At 40.2% G+C, this 17,275-nt stretch overlaps 3 protein-coding genes across 4 annotated transcripts; 1 reads left to right on the forward strand and 2 right to left on the reverse strand.

Moving 5' to 3' along the window:
• Positions 1-6,556: 6,556 nt before the first annotated feature.
• pdrg1 (p53 and DNA-damage regulated 1) lies at positions 6,557-8,275 on the reverse strand. The gene is made up of 5 exons (XM_043251522.1): positions 8,133-8,275; positions 7,977-8,049; positions 7,259-7,333; positions 7,080-7,160; positions 6,557-6,907 (listed from the first exon to the last, which is right to left on the reverse strand). Exons 1-5 carry the CDS (start codon positions 8,247-8,249, stop codon positions 6,825-6,827), a joined length of 429 nt encoding a protein of 142 aa, XP_043107457.1. The 5' UTR covers positions 8,250-8,275; the 3' UTR covers positions 6,557-6,824.
• A 1,362-nt stretch (positions 8,276-9,637) lies between these two features.
• fam217bb (family with sequence similarity 217 member Bb) lies at positions 9,638-13,122 on the reverse strand. 2 transcript variants are annotated; one of them, XM_043251322.1, is made up of 5 exons: positions 12,979-13,122; positions 12,613-12,867; positions 12,405-12,471; positions 12,211-12,278; positions 9,638-12,029 (listed from the first exon to the last, which is right to left on the reverse strand). In XM_043251322.1, exons 2-5 carry the CDS (start codon positions 12,687-12,689, stop codon positions 10,793-10,795), a joined length of 1,449 nt encoding a protein of 482 aa, XP_043107257.1. In that variant the 5' UTR covers positions 12,690-12,867; positions 12,979-13,122; the 3' UTR covers positions 9,638-10,792. The 2 variants fall into 2 exon arrangements, with proteins under 2 accessions (XP_043107257.1, XP_043107258.1); XM_043251323.1 differs by having other exon boundaries at positions 12,405-12,467; positions 12,613-13,005.
• Positions 13,123-13,284: 162 nt separating this feature from the next.
• On the forward strand, positions 13,285-14,983 carry ppp1r3db (protein phosphatase 1, regulatory subunit 3Db). The gene is made up of 2 exons (XM_043251324.1): positions 13,285-13,415; positions 13,671-14,983. The coding sequence occupies exon 2, from the start codon at positions 13,697-13,699 to the stop codon at positions 14,585-14,587; it is 891 nt and encodes a 296-aa protein (XP_043107259.1). The 5' UTR covers positions 13,285-13,415; positions 13,671-13,696; the 3' UTR covers positions 14,588-14,983.
• The last annotated feature ends 2,292 nt before the right edge of the window (positions 14,984-17,275 follow it).

The raw sequence follows: 17,275 nt of genomic DNA on the forward strand, positions 1-17,275 counted from the left end.
GCAACACACACACACACACACACAGACGCACAATAAATACATGAATACAATGAATGCTTGGAAAAAATTTTTGTTCCTTCTCAGGCCATCATACAACAATGTAGTGTTTAAAATAAAAGGCATCAAAACGTATAGGTAAAAAAAATTATAATAGTAATAATAAACAAAAAAATCCTGTAAAAAGTACAAAAACCATCTTCTGTAGACAAGGTGCTTAGTAAAGGCGTCTCTCTTCCTGGACTCTACAAACGAAATCATCTCCAACACAAAATTAGGAATGTTTTTCTCACGACATCCAAAATCTACAACGATTGAGTTGGCAGTTCAAATATTAGATTCAGGTTTTACAGCCTAAAAACACAATGTTGCACCACAAGGAGGTCAAGGCATAAATGAGCCAATGTATATAATAATATACATTAAAAATGATCAGAACATTTATATTTTCAGCAGCTAAAAATAGTCATCTTTTGCAGTAGTCTTGTCAGTAGTACATTTCAGTTTACATTTCCAAACATTAATTTTGCCATTAACTGTACTAATTTTTAGTTTGTGATCTGATCTAATCATCCAGTCTGTCTGGAATGACATGAAGAAAGGAAACAAACCGAGACTAAGAACTGAATCCAGAAGGACCGTGGAATCAAAATGCTTAATGAAATCTACCTGCCAAGCTACAGTACTGCTAAAAGTTTATAAATTGAGTCTTATGTTTTTCTCTCCGCCTTAGTCTTTTTGCAGAACCATATTTGAAAACTATCATGTAAACATTTTATGCAGACATTATATAATTTTAATAACAACCAACTGTTGGAACCAGTGTGACCTAGGAAGGGTATTATATTAAGGATGTACAGTGTTACTATTCAAAGAGCCCCTTTAAAAAGAGTCAGTCAAAAATTGATCCGCCATGACCTAAACAAAAAAAAAAACCCAAAACTGAGCAGCAGCCAGGGATGAGAGTGTCCTGGAAAAGCTTTAGACAACCAAGACAGCTAAAATGATTTACCAGTGTATACCTAAAATCATTTATGCAATGATTTATAAATTATTCACACCCCAACAATACGATGCCAATAAAATAAAATACATGGGGGAATGTTTTTGGGGGTTTTTTGACACGCAGGTGCAGGTAAATGGCTTTACTTTGTGACCGGAATTCTTGGGAAAAAAATGACAGGATCGCATTTTTACAACGCATTTTCTCTAAACAGATTTTGAACTCTACTGCTGAGCCGTTTATTTACTATTATTTTTAACGGTGCTCAGGTTGTAATTAATGACGCAATGTTGTAATTGTTTTTTTTAAATTACAGCACTCTCCAACCTCAACCTCAGTTTTATTAAATCCATCACTGTGTAATATGGCCGCATGGCTAGGCTGAGAGATGAAGGATGATAGATGACGGTCCACAGGCAGAAGGTTAATATGCTGTTTTTGCTTGTGGAGGCTCGAGTGAAACAGGAAAAAATCCTCCCAGGTTGGTTGTTCATCACAGCAGAAGTAGTGGGAGAGAGATACAATTTATGTCTTTGTAGAGTTAAGGCATAAATAACCTGACTTGACTGTGGGTCCATTCCCACTTTCCACTGTGAGAGTTGTTCTGCTTAATGAAGTAACCAGTGATGAAAAGCGTTAAATTGGTGATTCAAAGAGTCATTTCTTTACTGACAGCAAGCTAATTGTTTTATTAGTATGTTACACAATTCATAAATGCCATTCAGAATGATGGTTGCAGTGCTCTGGGCCGCTGGGTACACTTTCCTCAGGTCTTTGTATGTCTCCACAAAGGCTTACAGCACAGCTCTCACAATTTGTAATGAGCATGCCATTGCCAATAAACATATCCAAGGAGATCATGCAGGTCTGGGAAATATTAACATTTTTTTGAAGAACTAAAGTCCCTGTTTTGCAGTTCCATCTGTGTTTTTCCTTACAACTGGAGGAGAAAAGTTAACATTATTTTCCTTAATTGTTATTTTCTTTCTTCGTACCATTTCATTTACATTTATTTTATTTCTTTTTGTTTGTTGTTTTCAGTTCTTTAGTGTAACTAAGCTGTCAAATCACTTTTACCAATATGAACTTTCAAACAGGCATCAGAATAGTTGCTGTGCTCAGATAGTTAATAAAAAGTTCACATCTGGACTGGGAGAAATCCCCCCAAATCCCTGTGTCTCAAAAAAACCGGTCAGTTTGTTTCTGCCCAGCAGCCTAGATCTGATTTATCAGAACGATAATCTTTTAAAAGGAGCGAAGTTGGCGAAAATCAATTTAAAATGGTATATCGGATGTCCGAATCTCACAACAATTTATTGGAAAAAGTAGCTTCCATACTAACCGGCAAACTTCACAAAGGCACAAAGGCTTCACATTTCGTACTTGCGCTCTACAAATCCTCAAAGCAAAAAGATTACATTAGCAATCTTGATAAAAGCATTATTATTCTATCATGGCATACTGTTGGAGGTGTTACTTTACTGTGTTTGAGTACTAATAACAAATCTAAGAGAGAGAGAGAGAAAAAACATGTTTCTTTGTCAAGCGCCAGTGGTTAAGTAACTATTTGAGACTATTTGAGGTGTCTTTAGAAAGCACTGATAATGAAAAGTAATTTTATAATACTTCCAGCAAAAGTAGAAAATCAAGAACCACGGAAGGTTAACTTTCCAATTGCTTGAGTGTGTAGGTTGAGTTGTAAGAGCCAACAGATCCTACACCTCAACAGACAACAGGTCTGAATAAAATTGAATTTATTACATTTTGCGGTGGCAAAAGTGTAGCGCTCTATAGCATATTCTAATAACCACACAGCCTTTTGAGGGCACTTGTGTTGGGATTCTTTGAAAAGAGTTCACACTTAAAAGTACTTCTCACAGTAAGGAAAAAAGGGGCTTTTGGATGGAGGGAACAGAGTTATGCAGTGAATCAACATTAGGGGTTTAGTAAAACGTCTCTGATTTTAAGAGAAAATGGCAATGTCCCTGGAAACCTATACCGGTTCGAGGTTGTGGCATGGGGACTCAGAGTCTCAGAGGACAAGGGTTACGAGGGTAACCAAGACATTCCCTGTCTGTCAGTCACTACGAGTTATGTTGTGACTCAACATCAGGGGTCCAAGGAAAGCACCACAACCTGAACCCCGTTACAAGCTCGTGGTATTGCAAATGTTGAAAAGCAGCCGTGTTTTTCAGTTTTCAGTTCCCTCAAAAGGTCTGTGCACGGTCCTGCCAACAGTTCTACATAATATCCGATAATAGCACATAATACCAAACCGGTGTCGCCTAGTCAGTGTGATGGGATAATGGTTATACAAAGTTTTCAGAGATAAGTCAGAAGCTTTGCAGAGATAGTTTAGCAGACACAGTTTAGCATCATTCCAGAATATCTTGTTGAAGTTATTAACAATAACCATTTTGTATAATGCCATTGCAAGGACGATCAGCCTCAAATTTGTGAAAATTGGAGCAATGATTTAGGATTAAAAATGTAGGGTTTCACTATAAATAGCAGACAGGAATCTTGGGCTGACTACAGCAAAACTGGTATCTATGTTCTTGGCATGGCCCAAAGAACTTACTGAGAACAGTTTAATTACAATAGTAAAATATATTCAAGGTTATTAGCATTTAGGAAAATTCTTGTGCTTTTGAGCACAATGTTGAGCTGCCTTGAAATCAGTCGAGTACAATCAGGGCACAACATCTTGAGTTCCATAATAATTTGCCAGTAAAATCATAAAAGTGGCTGTTAGACGTAGCATGAGTTCAGGAAACCAGTCCGTTTGGTCCAGTAAGGTGCAACCAGCAAGACCAGGATGGTGACCTGGGAGGATTTGACCTTTTAGAAACCCCCAGGAACCTTACAATGTTGATTATGCTTTCCCAGGGACTCAAGGTAAAAGGTGACAGCCTATACTCCAACTATTCCGATTTTCACCAAAATTAGCTCCGATTATCTACAAACCCGGCTTAAAAAAAAAAAAAAACCTTGACCCATAAGAGAATACGGTATTGGAGAGTTTTGTTAAGCTTAAAGCGAGGTATACACCCCAGGCACATTTGAAAAAGGAACTTTTAAGAAGGGTTCTTAGTAGCTATAAATGCCACTGAGGGGCAAACATGGGGCAAGAGTGTTTAAGTGTTTTATAAAGTCTAGCCAAGGCCCACTTCTACAAATCCACAATAAACATCTCGTCTTACCGTTCTACTAGCCCTCACACCGAGGAGAAGAGCTTTAGGCCCATGTTTAAATTTCTGCAACACTACAACACTTCTGCCAAAACCATCGCAGACCGTAGCGGCTTCTTCATGAGTGGATTCATGAGTTTACTTACTAATGTTGTTTGTTATTTGTCTTGTTCGTGAAGAATAATAAAGAGAACGTCAACAAGCCGTTTCAGTTAGCTCCAAGAGCAAAACTTGCAAAGTCTCTTGTTCGCAGATAGAAACCACAGAGGAATGAGTCCCCGGATGGTGGTCCCTCGAGAATGTTCTGGAGCCAGACAAGCACAGGCTCAAGAAATACAATCAAAACAGAAGGTTTAAATCAATGCCCATCCCTGCAACGTGAACTATACTATTAGGTGCATACCGATGTTGAAATGCTATTTAATTTTCATCTCATTTTCAGTCTAGCATGAAGAAAATGCGAAGGACCCCGATTCTTTCGCCATAACTCAAGGTTTGGCTTCATTCTGGGACTTTATCGTATTATTAAAATGTCATCCAAGTTTTGATTTAGGAGTAACATTCGGATCACCTATGATGCGTTTAAAACGGAGGTCATTGTCTGATAATCGGCATTTTTTGGTGGTGCTTTCATCTGCATTAAAACGAAACGTTGCCATTCCAAAAACTAAGACAGCACAAGATGAGCCAGCAACCTGAAATGCAAAAGCGCTTGAGTAGAAACACACCAGCTGTCTATTCTCGTCTGAGAAAGCGCAGACCTTCGTTTTGATTTATGATTGAACTAAGGGAACCATGCAGTAGTGGTTTTAATTCGCTACTTTCCCTCATACTACCACAATAAAAATTAGCGTTTTAGTGATACGTTCACTGGTCAAAGTCATGCAATCCCACTCTTCTTGGAAGGCTTCATACTCTTTGTTGGACTGTGGGACGCTGTCACACTGGAACAGGAAAAGGCTCTTCAGAAACGCTCGCTTTTTGAATTTGAAACAAAAAGTAGGATTTCCAGATCGCTTCAGACGAGCAGGGAGCCGTCTAGCCACTAAAGAAAGGCATCAGACGTGTCCAAAGTAAGCTGTGTGGAAGATGTTGAGTTGATTTGTAATTTACTTGTCAAGGTTTTGACAGAACTGTTGATTACAGTCTGCTCCTGCTCTCACAAGGAAAATAAGAACGCAAGTTACTGCATAAATCGAAAGCCAAAAGCAACAATGTTCCTGCGACGACAACTCACCGAAGCGTTTACTACGAGACAACTGCGCCGCCGTCTTATTTACAAATGCTGTGCTTATCATTTCATTTATTAAGGAGCGTTCTGGAGAAAGCTGAGCCATCATATATTCAGGCCTTCACGTGTCGAGTCATCAACATACCGTTAATTGTTGTGGGCTTCTATTCAGAGTTACAGCGTTTAAATGATATGTTTGTAATAGTGGGGTAGAAATAAGACAGGAACAGACGGTCTCAGCTTTGACTCATCTCTGCACAAACTTGGTCATTATGACTGTACACACGAGAGACGATTGTTCTCGGTTGTTCTTCGAGTGTTTAAAGACCTCAACAACCTTGCAACGAATCTTTACCGTTAAACACCACAGCAGTATTTTTGCGTTAGACCAACTTTGCATAACCGTACGTTATGAACCTGTTGAATGTGTTTTCACACGTCGTTCTGCTCTGGTGGAATGTCTTGTTTGGAAATTATATAACCGAGAACAGACTTCTGTTTCCCACCTCATCTGACTCATAAATTCATCACACTGGCCTGCATCCAGCACCGTACCACCGCACGCAACCTGGCAAACGCTCCTTTGCCACAAAACATTTCCTCTCATTTCATTCAACTCTCTTTTTTTTACGTAGTATTGCTAAGATGTTTTGCCCCTGACCCAAACTTTCATTCTGCTTATTTTATACCATTTCATAACAACAGAGCGGAGAGTTTTACAATCGCCATCTGTTCATTAAACGACCGCCGTCAACACAAGCACACACACTAGAAATAAAGAAACACTGCCACCTAGAGTCACAGCATCCGACGGGATTGACTACTTTCCTTCCAAGCAGCTTACTAGGGTCACTGTAATCGACACAAGTCTTCGTTCTTCTTGCGCAACAATTTTAATGGTTAGCAAACAAGGCGTTTGGATCACATCCGCTAGTTTCTTATCAGAACTGATTATGAAGGTGATTTTCTTCAAACATTTCCATTTGTCCACGCACAGACCATGTCGGATTTGTCGTAGCAAACACTATCCTGGTGCTTTAGTAACTCAAGTTTCTACTTCTGTTGAGGTATTCAGTGTAATATTTACCCCATGTTTACAACATTAGAAAACGAATGCTGAACTGGAAGCAAAAATCAGCGATGCATCATTTAATTTGAGTAAAATCAATACATATTTAATTTACAACACGAAAACAAGTTTTCTGATTCTTTACGCTTTCCATTTATTACACAGTCTACTTGTTTTTAGCCAGTTGTGCACAAAACACAGGCAAGACCTTTACACAAAATCCACGTAAAAGAACTGAATGATTGAAGACAGTCTTCTTCTGAGTCAGTACGGTCTTGCAGACACTTCAGGGCTCCGAGGCGCAAGCAACAGTCCAGTCCAAAAACATTACTCTTATTTCTTAAGAAGGCTGTTTAATGCATTAATCTCGTCGCTGCTCAGAGGAGAAAGGCTGTATCCTGTGAGCTCAGGCTTACCTGTGCAAGAAACCATCAGAAACAGAAACGATCAGACGCTCTGACATCTACTAATATTTTAGAATCAACAATCATTTTCGACAACGGCATCAAATCTAGGGTTAGTCTGTAGATGCAGACACTGACTTGAAGATGAGGTTTTATATGTGAAGAATCAAGCTGGCAAAACTACCTTGCAAGTCATTGAGACGGTTTATTTTTGCTTTTAGTCGTTTGCGGAGATCGGTTATTTCCTTGTCAAGCTGTTCTTGGTCTGTTGGGAACAATATATCAGCAAGAGACCGAGTAAACACGGAGACAAGACCAGGTATTATTCATGGCAAAGAAACATGGTTAAAAAGGCACACTCACCTTTAAGGATCATGGATCTGGTACTTTCTTGAGGAAATTTGATGAACATATTTCCAAAACACACCTTCACATTATCTAGATTAGATTGGATTAAACTTTATAGTCATGTGCAAAGTACAGAGGTATCAAATCTGCATTTGTTTTACATAATGCCATGCTGTGAAAGCAAAATGTTAATGCAAACGGTCTACAGCCTCCTAAAATATAAAATAACAATTAAAGCAAATTCGTACTCATTTGTTGTTGTTTTTTTTAGACCTATGGCGGGAAAAAAGCATTTTTTTCATTAGAAATTCACCGCCCAATATTTTATGTTATCAAAATAATATTTTTGAAACAGAAAAGCACTACAGGCTACATACATTACATATTTATGCATTTCATAACATAGTAGATTTATTGCTTATTAAATACAAACTACAAGTAAACATAATCTACTGATTAACTCAATGTTCACGCAACTAAAGTGTTACAGATAGACAATAAAAAACATATAATAAATAATAAAAAACTCATTGATTTGTGTAACAAATTATTTTGCCTCTATTGTCTTGCCTTCCTCCAAAGTCCTATACATGACACATATGAATGATATCACACACACACACACACAAGAACAGCAGCGGGCTAAATGTTAGGGATCACAACAATAAAGCATAGTATAAACGAACTCAGACTTTGTTCATGAGATGTGCACACACAGAACATTTGTACTTGCCGTTTGGGGAATGGTTTCGTAAAGCGCTGAGTGCTTCTCGATTTCTGTTTCTCCGCAAATCTAGATCCACGATCTGTCGACATTTAAGCGGATAGCATAGACACTATTTATGGCAACTAGCTGCTATAATTAATTACTTTTATGACTGAAACATACCTGTTGTTTGTCACTGAGAATATCTTCTGCAGCAACTTCTACCTCGGTCAAATAATCCAGTATCCGCTGCGCCGTCTCGTCCATGCTTGAGTCTGTGTTGTGCGCCGGAAAAAACATTCCCGACTAATCAGGGAAACATTTTCTGTTCGTTTTTAGTTCCGCCGACAGTTCCCTACATTTGAATACAACACCGTAAAATATCGTCATAATTTTTAACGGTACCTTCTTTAAAACAAAATCTAACTACACTACGATACTTTTAGGTTGTAATCAGACATTTTTTTGGTTATCTTTATATTACTTTTGGCTAGTAAATAGCACATTGATTTTAATAGGACAATCTTGTACCATGATATAAAAATGTAAAGAGTATAAAATATATATTCATTTTGCTGTAATTAACAACATGAAGTGCATTAAACATTACATTATGTCTAGGTTTCCCCTAACTAAAAGCTAATAGTTCTACTATTTAAAAAAAAAAATATTATATATATATATATATATAGCAATTTTAAAATAACGGCAATAAAAATACACTTAGCTAAATAAATAAAATAATAAAGCTAAATAAATAATAAATATGTATTTACATACGTAAATATTTTAAATTTAAATATTTAAATGAGTAATAGGCTAAAAGAACATTTAAATTATGAAAAACTGAATTTAAGTAATCAAGAGGAAACAAGATTTTGAAGATATTTTAAAATGTGTTTGATCTTTTGCAGCATCTCAATCACGCATTAAAAAGAACAGCATCCTGATTGGATTTTTAGGTAGTGCATCTCAAGATCTTGCCTTTTTCATTAAACATCTTGCACAGGTTTAAACAGTTAACAGCTTATTCTGCCATGTGCCATTCATTTTTTTGTCTTTGTCTCTGATGATTCAAGATTCAAGATTTTTTTTATTCGTCACATAAACAGTGTAAAGATAAATTCCAGCATCTTTTCATTTTCTTTACATGACATCGGATACTTCCTCTGAACCTTTTCCCCAAAAGTTATAATTATCTTTAATATCATTAAACTGTTTCATGTTATTTTTAATATAATTATTTTTTAAACTGATATATAAAATTACGCATTTTTCCCGCTTGACATATTTCGCATGACTAAAAAGTGTGTGACTCAAAAGAAGGAACAGCTTGATTTTTGATAGCTTAGTCACCCTAAACCCAACACTTAGCACTGTAACTATAGTGGGGCATGTTGTCACAGCAATTATTTGACAAGAACACTGTTTATCTTTGATAACTACATGAAAAAGAGCATATTTAATGTATAACACAATGCGTTTATCTCTTTAAGTGAATAGGTTGCCTCTCGTCCGAATGCAGTTTCTATGACTGAATTATAACTTACAGCCATTTATTTGATTCAACACTCTGACAACAGCAAGTGTCGTGAGAAATAAATCTGTCCTTCAAACATCTGGAATCACTTAGAATAAGGCTATTAGAAACATGTTCTAGCAACTCTTCCCTTGACAAGAGGATTGTATAAAGAGCTTTAAAAACATTTTTTATTCATGGTCTTCACATTCACCTTATGAATCAGACATAGAAGGAGACAAATAATAAGTTATACAGTGTAAGACAGCTTCTTGTGCTCGTTGGGACGGTCGGGTCGAGGCTAATGTTGTGCAGACACACGAAGTTTCGGCTCGAGATTATCATGTGTAACTGTAAACTAATTTGAGTGGTTAACCAGAGCTGCTATTTTGTCATAAATCACTTACCCCGTGTCGTTCCAAACCTTCTGGGTGATATTCTACAAGATATACCTTGTAGTCGTAATTGTTTGGCAGTCAATGGGACGGTCACAAGACTCCCGGTTTTCATCAAACGGGTCTTAAATTGTGTTCTGAAGTCGAACGAAGCTTTGACTCGAGGTAAGGTAAGTAACAAAAGTAACCCTTTAAACCCTTGCTGCACCTGAAACACCCGTGTTGCAGAAAGTACAACTAAACTTAACATTAGATCCTTAAAGATTTCAAACAATGGATTAATAAAAGAGCAAGCTTTAAAAAAAATAACATGTGGGTATATCATGCATAAAATCATACTAGATGAAAAACTTAAACCTAAAAAAAATTGTTTACCCGAAAACGAAAGTCACGGCATATTTTTCTCACCCGCAAGCCAACCATCTTCTTTCAGACGAGTACAGTCAGAGTTTTCAAGCTAATGCTGGCGACCATTATTTTGAAGCTCCATAAACCATATATATCGGTCGCAAAACTAACCTATACGCCTTCGGGAGGTTAGCACATGTTTTCTGCATTATCGGCATTACCTTGGAAGAACAAAAACCTGTAAACTAACTTTAGACCGTGTTCGTCTTAACACCTAGGATGCCTTGGAGGAGAGTCAATTATGGGGTCATTTTCATTCTTGGATGAACTATTTTTTTAAGTCTTAAAATAATGCAGACAATTTTTGTAGGGTCAGAAGTACTGAACTGAAGAAGAAAATGTACAGACAATCATCCAACTATCTGGACTCTTAAACCACACTGAAAAGCACCACATTAGATGAAGACAACGCACCAAGTGGCATTTACAGTATTTTAAGAAAATACGCCCCATGGTTTGATATTTATCCAGTTCTAGTCAATTCATACATTTTAGCTGATTTGCAGGCCACTGTGTTGGAGTTACTTTGTGACAAACTCAACATGCTTTCGCCTCCTGCTGACTCGACTACTTGAGGAGTCTTCGGGGCGATGCAATCCTTCAGCGCAAGGTAATTTTGAGTCCTGCTGGTTCTTATCGACGGTCTTCCTTTGTTCGCTGCGTCCTCGCGGCCTGCAGCCGACCTCCCTCGTACCCGCACAGGAACGACTCCTTTGCCCCGGCTTCCTCTTTCTTGTGTCCCCAATGCTGGCATCACTGGCCGTCGTAGCCGTGGAGGAAACCTGGTCGACGTTGTACGAGGAGCCGAGCGGATTGCGAATGTTACCGACGGCCTGCATGCGTCTCAAGTGGCTGCTCTCGCTCAGGGGGTCGCTGAGTCTGTGCTCGCGAGATCGGTGCCGGGGAAGCGGCTGATGAGCTCTGCTTTCGCTGCTGCTCCTTCTGGGCAACCCCGAGGCCTGTCCCTTCTTCTCCAGGAGAGGACTCAGCCGTGTGTGGTGGTGGTAGGCGTAAGAGCGGCACGGGCCGTTCGGGAGGGGATACTGGTTCTGGCAGTGTGGGCAGGTGGGCAGGGTGGGAGCACTGGCCAAGGAGGACAGCAACGTCAAAGGAAAAGCTCGCTGGCACTGGAGGATGCACTTAGGAGAGCTGAGGCTCAGGTGAGAAGACGAATGAGGCGCGTGGCGACTTTTAGGCAATGGACCGCCGGACTTGCTGCCGTCCTCTTGAACCGTTTGGATCTGATGCCATTCCAATTGCAAAAGCCGGTCCAAATATCTCTCGAGCTGCCCGACGGGCTTGGGTCGAGGAACGCCCTTGCCTTCTGTGTTCAAGTACACCGCCAACTGCTGCAGACTCCAAGAATTGAAAGGAGGTGGTAAGAAATCCGGATAGCTGCCTCTGAACTTGTTGTGCGCTCGCGGTCTGGAGGGGTGAAGGTCTGACGGCTCTATGACCTCCGCGCGCAGGTTGAGGTCAGGCGGAGAGATTTGAGCGGGAAGCACAGAGTATCTTTCGGAGTCCGAGAGGTCACTGCCGCTGTCCTCTTCTCCATCTTTACTTTGCAGTGTGCAGCCACCGTCTTCCCTTCGCCGCTCTACTCTCTGAACGTGTACAGAACGAGGGGTCACGGGTCTTACGCCTGTACTTTTACCCCCGCCACCACCCTCTTTTGCGCCGTGGCTGTTTTGTCTTTGTCGTCTCTCCTTATATCCGTTTTTTGAAGCGGCATGAGATTTGATCTTAGTGCTGTGTTGCCTTGAGAAACCAAAGGAAAGGATTTTAAAAGAATATTTAACAATATCTGGTAACCACATCCTGGCAAAAATAATGACGCACTTGGCGTGGCTTTATTTACATATTGATCAGATTACAATAAAATGTAACATGCATGATGTAAACACTGGAAAGCCATGTATATGTGGATTTCTTTTCTAACCTGTCTGTGGGGTTTGCCATGATCAACATTCTGTCCAATCTCATCCTTCTTAACCTCTGCTGATTGTCCTGAAGACATGAGGAAAAACAGCTCACACACGCTCAGTTTATACTGACGTTTCCCATTCAAAAATCTATTACATTTAAGCATTCAGTTACATTTTGTAAATAAAGTTGACACGTAAAAGCACTCACAGGTTCAGACGGCTGGCTGATGCCATTGTTCAGAGGTGGATGCAAAGGTGCTTTTGTGGTTTTCTTGCTTTCAGTGAAAAAGTCAGGTTATTCAAGATAACTTCAGAGATAAAAGCAGCTAATTTTGGTTCAATTTAGCTCATCCAAGCTAGTTCATCATAAATGGATGACCTGGCACGTAAATAAAACACGACCTTAATTTAATTACCTTGGTGCACGTCCCAAAGACGAACGAAGCTTGTTCAGACTGTTCTGCACGGTGCTCTCCTGTAAGACCGTTCCCATCACTTGCTTTTCTCAAAGAAGCCTGGATCTTCTAGAACAGATTATATTATATGCATATCCATTTTTCCCCCGATCATTTGAGGTTTACTCCCACGGTCTCCCGCACTGCTCTCTTTAATCCTCGGTGCATCGGTACCGTTCTGTCCTAAATAATTCAGCGACGACCGGATCGGCTCGTCTGTAATGAGAAGCATCGGTCAAATTAGTCGGTCTGCTCGATTATTTGTCATGCGGTGCACTAATCGATACGGGGTTAATTGTCGTGAAGCTTGTAAATGAGGATATTTACGCAGGCGTGTATCCCAGCTGTGTGGATGCTGAAGGGCGCATTGTTGTGTGGGAAATGTAGTCAAGAGTGTCACGCGCACTGTAGCCTATAAGATACTGTAAATATGACAGACACCTCTTATGCGCTGAAAGCGAGCGACGCGACAGACAGAAGCGCGCTCTTTAAGACCATTTCGTTGCGTTTAGATGCACGCGCAAATCTTATTTTTTCATAGTCAGGACGTGAGAAGGTCTTGTCTCGTGAACGGTGGTCTAATAATAATCGTCTGTGAGGTAGTTAGACTACACCTCCCGTGGGACAAGTATTTAAATGTCACAGGCGCTCTATGTCCGTGTTTTATTACAACCACACCGAAGAGGTCCAGTTTGTTTGTATCTCAACATATAACGTTAAAGTCGTGTGCTTGCAGCTTATATTTCCTCACACCTTACAGTAAGGTAAGAATGTGTTGCCAGATGTAGAGATATAAAGCTTGAGAAATTGCTATTTAGCTAGCAAGCGTGTTAAAAGATTGGTTCCTTTGGCCATTTTATGTGTTTACGTGCACTTTATTGTGCAACATAAATATAATAAATATAAATATAAACGTTAACCGTTCCAAATTTAGTTACACTATATGGTTGTCAAATAGTGGTCAGTTTGAAAAGACGTTACTTGGCTACATTAAATTAAATAGTTTTTGTGTTGGCAAGTTTTGCCAGCAGAAAGCACCCAGAGAATGGAATCCCATCCGCATGCATCCGGACCAGGCTTGCAGTTAACAAGTGGTTTTGGTGGAGTATCTAGACCCATCAAAACCTTTCATCTTCGAGACATCTACAGCCCCAAACCACCACCACAAAGGACCCCTGTGGCAATACGGCCGCCCAGCCCTAAACCGGTTTCCCCCCAGGAGCCCGTCGTCCGGCGGCGGAGGCAGTCGTGCGAGCCAGAGCCAAAACCCATCATGAGGAGACGGGCTAAATCCCTCTCGTCCTCCACGGATAAGCGCGCCTGCAGGACCGCGCAGGTCCGCTTCGTAGATTCGCTAGGGCTGGAGCTGGAAGATGTGAAGTTCTTCAAGGCCAGCGAGGACCCAATGGTGCCGGTCCACGTTATCACAAGACTGCTGGCAAGCTCCGAGCTGGCTTCCAGGAAAAACCTGGCGCTCTCCCTACCCTACTTCCAGCCCTCTTTCCCTGTCAACATGCTGGCCGAGGCTGGTTTCCTCGAGCGCTTGTGCCGGCAGCCAGTTTGCCTGGAGCAGGTGTTTTGCTCTGAGCTGGGAATCATCGGAACCGTGCGAGTGCTGAACTTGGCCTACGAGAAAGAGGTCGCGGTGCGGTACTCGTTTACGGACTGGAGGAGCAGCGCGGAGAGCAAAGCGTGCTGGATCTCCACCGTCCACAGAGATGGGCCGCGTCCAGAATCAGACGTGTTTCGTTTTCACCTGCCTGTGCCGCCGTTCATCTTGCAGCCGGGTGCCATGCTGCAGTTTGCCATCTGCTACAGGGTCTGCGGGTTCGAGTACTGGGACAACAATGAGGGATGTAACTATAAACTGACCTGCCAGACGTACAAACTCACGGTCCCCAGAGAGTGTGAAGATAGCCTGGTTCATTTCATCTGACTACCCCCATCCAGATTTCTTCTTTTCTCGTTCATATTTCATACTACAATACAGCTGTTATTGATTCATTTTTAATAAAGCTATCCAACGCGTATCACCCATGTGATAAATTGCCCTCTTACACCTAAAATCTGCTTGTGCCAACATTAACTGCATCCAGATGCTTTAGACTACTGGATATCTGTTACGGATATATATCCAGCATCTGAACTGGGTTCATGTCAGGACAAAACTTTCATTTAGCTTTTAGAGTCCCAAGCTTTCACAGCACAGTACACGTAAAGAACCTTTATAATTCTACCTTTATCCCAAGCATAGAGCCAAGAGAAGAAGGATTTTAAATCAAACAATCGATCAAGATAAGTTTTTGTTTACATGATGTATGCGTATGTAATATGTATATTTATTATGCATAAATACACACAGATGCATGCATATATTTAACATATTTTAAATGCATATAATTTATATAATATATAACCAAAATATTTTTATCATATAAATATATAGCAATAAAAAACCTTTACTTTGAATGTTTCACAGCACAGATTTTAATATGTCACATGTAATTTATTGTAAAACATGGCTTTCATTTCAGGATTGTTTACCGCCTAAGAACAGTTCGAATGCAATACTTGATCAGTTCAGTATTATCCTTGCTGTAGGAGACTTTCATCTATAAGTGTCTGTGCAAAAATAGAACAGACTTTCAAAAAAAATTATTTAAAAAACTGCACGTTATAGAGCTATTTTAATCATCGGCCTGCAGCTAGTGCAGCCTTAACATCTCTTTCAGAGCAGGTCCTGCGCTTACAATCCTCTCTAAATGTGCGATTGATTTTCTTCCATATTTCTCGGCTGGAAAACATTTCGAATAATTCGCTGAAGCTTTGTAATTTTTTCCAGTTGTGCTTTGTTAACATCTTATCCAGGAGTGCCATGCGGAATCGAGCTGTGTTAAAAATCATTCGTTCTAAAGAGCAAACTCGCCGGACCTAATCTTTTATTTTCGATTCGGTTTGCATCGCTGCCTGATAAATAAAGCAAAACAAGGCTGTGCTGCTTCTCCCGTTCCTTTGCACTAGCGCTCCTCTTGACCTTTCCCCCGACAGAGATTTCTCTCGGCATCCGGAGAAGGCCATCAATGCGCTTCTGACCAGCTGTAAGGACACATGATGGAAATGTAAGGTCAGGTCTAAAAATAGCATCATCTTTAAACCGAAAACAAAAGTACTACAAGCGTGCCTTCCCCTTTGACACGCAGCCTGGCAGTTGCAGTGCATTTCTGAGATGACTCGGCCTGGATGCCTTTGCTATTGCTAGAACCGTGCACCATCGTTTCTTGTAAACTGGGTTATTGATGGCAACAGAAAGCATCTGCAATTTTTAAATGATACTGTGACAAAACACTAGATGGTGCTGTGAATCTTGAGGTAACTTCAGTTCTTCCACGTTCGATTAGGGAAAAAAAACTGACCTGAGAAACTGACTTAGATACATACCCAGAAAATGAAGTATCGTACCTTTTCTTATATACGTTATAGTCATATAATAGACATGTTCTTATAAAATAACTAGCTGTATGGCAATTATTACGCGTGATATATGTTCTAGTGTTTACCTCAAGATAAAAAGAAAGGACCTGGAGTTTGGGTACAAAGAAAAATAATGACTTGTGTTTCACAGAGAAATATTAACCGGGTGTTTTAGTGGCTCGGGCATCCATTTCTTCCCATGAAAGGAGACTGACCCAGTTAAGGAGGCAATCTCTTATGCATGAGCTTTAAATGCCTTATTAATATTAATAATTAAGGCTGTCTTGTAAATAACTAGATTGTAAGCGCAACAGCCATATGAAAGAGGAGATGGGATGTGGTTCTTGTTATACTTATGAGAGCAGTTTTAAACTGGATTAGTTTGTGGTTTCGCCATTAACTTAAAGACGTGGCCATCGACCGTTACTTCTCCGAGCTCACAGTCACAGTCCTGCTGCGAAGAACGAGATCGAGGGGCTGGATGTGTGCGAGAACAGACCAGACACACATCCCATGCTCTTACATAAGCGGTGCTGATCTGACACAAATGTTGCTTCGTCATTCATGCATTCGTCTGTTATACAAATGTTATAAAACCAGTGCAAGGCAGACCGCAGAGGCTTAAACCTGTGTGATCAGGATATGTATGCGCACGGATTTCAAGATGTGAACTCAATGTGAGTCATTTTTTGGGAGTGGTAGGTCTTAAGGTCCTGAAATTGCCATTGTGTTAAATTACACATCTCAGAAAATTGCACTAAACGGTGTTTGCGTGTCTAAGTGCGCCGTCTGCACTAATCTGCCTTCACCGCGGGGAGAGATGAACGCCACGCTGGAAATGTTACAAAGCGCTTCATGTCGTTTTAAAGAAGTCGTGTTCTCTTTGTGTCTGGAACGTCATGCTGAAAAGCTCAAGTAGGAGAAAACCCTCAGCTGCTTAAAAGTTCATTATTTGCCATTAGTCATTAGAGGTGTTTTGGAAAATCATGCACAAAATGTTCCTACATTATCTGATTATCAGTGAACAAGGTGTCTTGAGAAACACAACAACAGAGAAAAAATTGAAAGGAGCTGCCTTTTACTTCTTCTGAGATTTTATAAAATGAGCCAATCATTTCAGTTTTGTGGGACACCATGCGTACTCTTTTCATTA

The sequence above is a fragment of the Puntigrus tetrazona genome, chromosome 11 (genome assembly GCF_018831695.1).
Source record: "Puntigrus tetrazona isolate hp1 chromosome 11, ASM1883169v1, whole genome shotgun sequence".
In the NCBI taxonomy this organism is placed as follows: domain Eukaryota; kingdom Metazoa; phylum Chordata; class Actinopteri; order Cypriniformes; family Cyprinidae; genus Puntigrus; species Puntigrus tetrazona.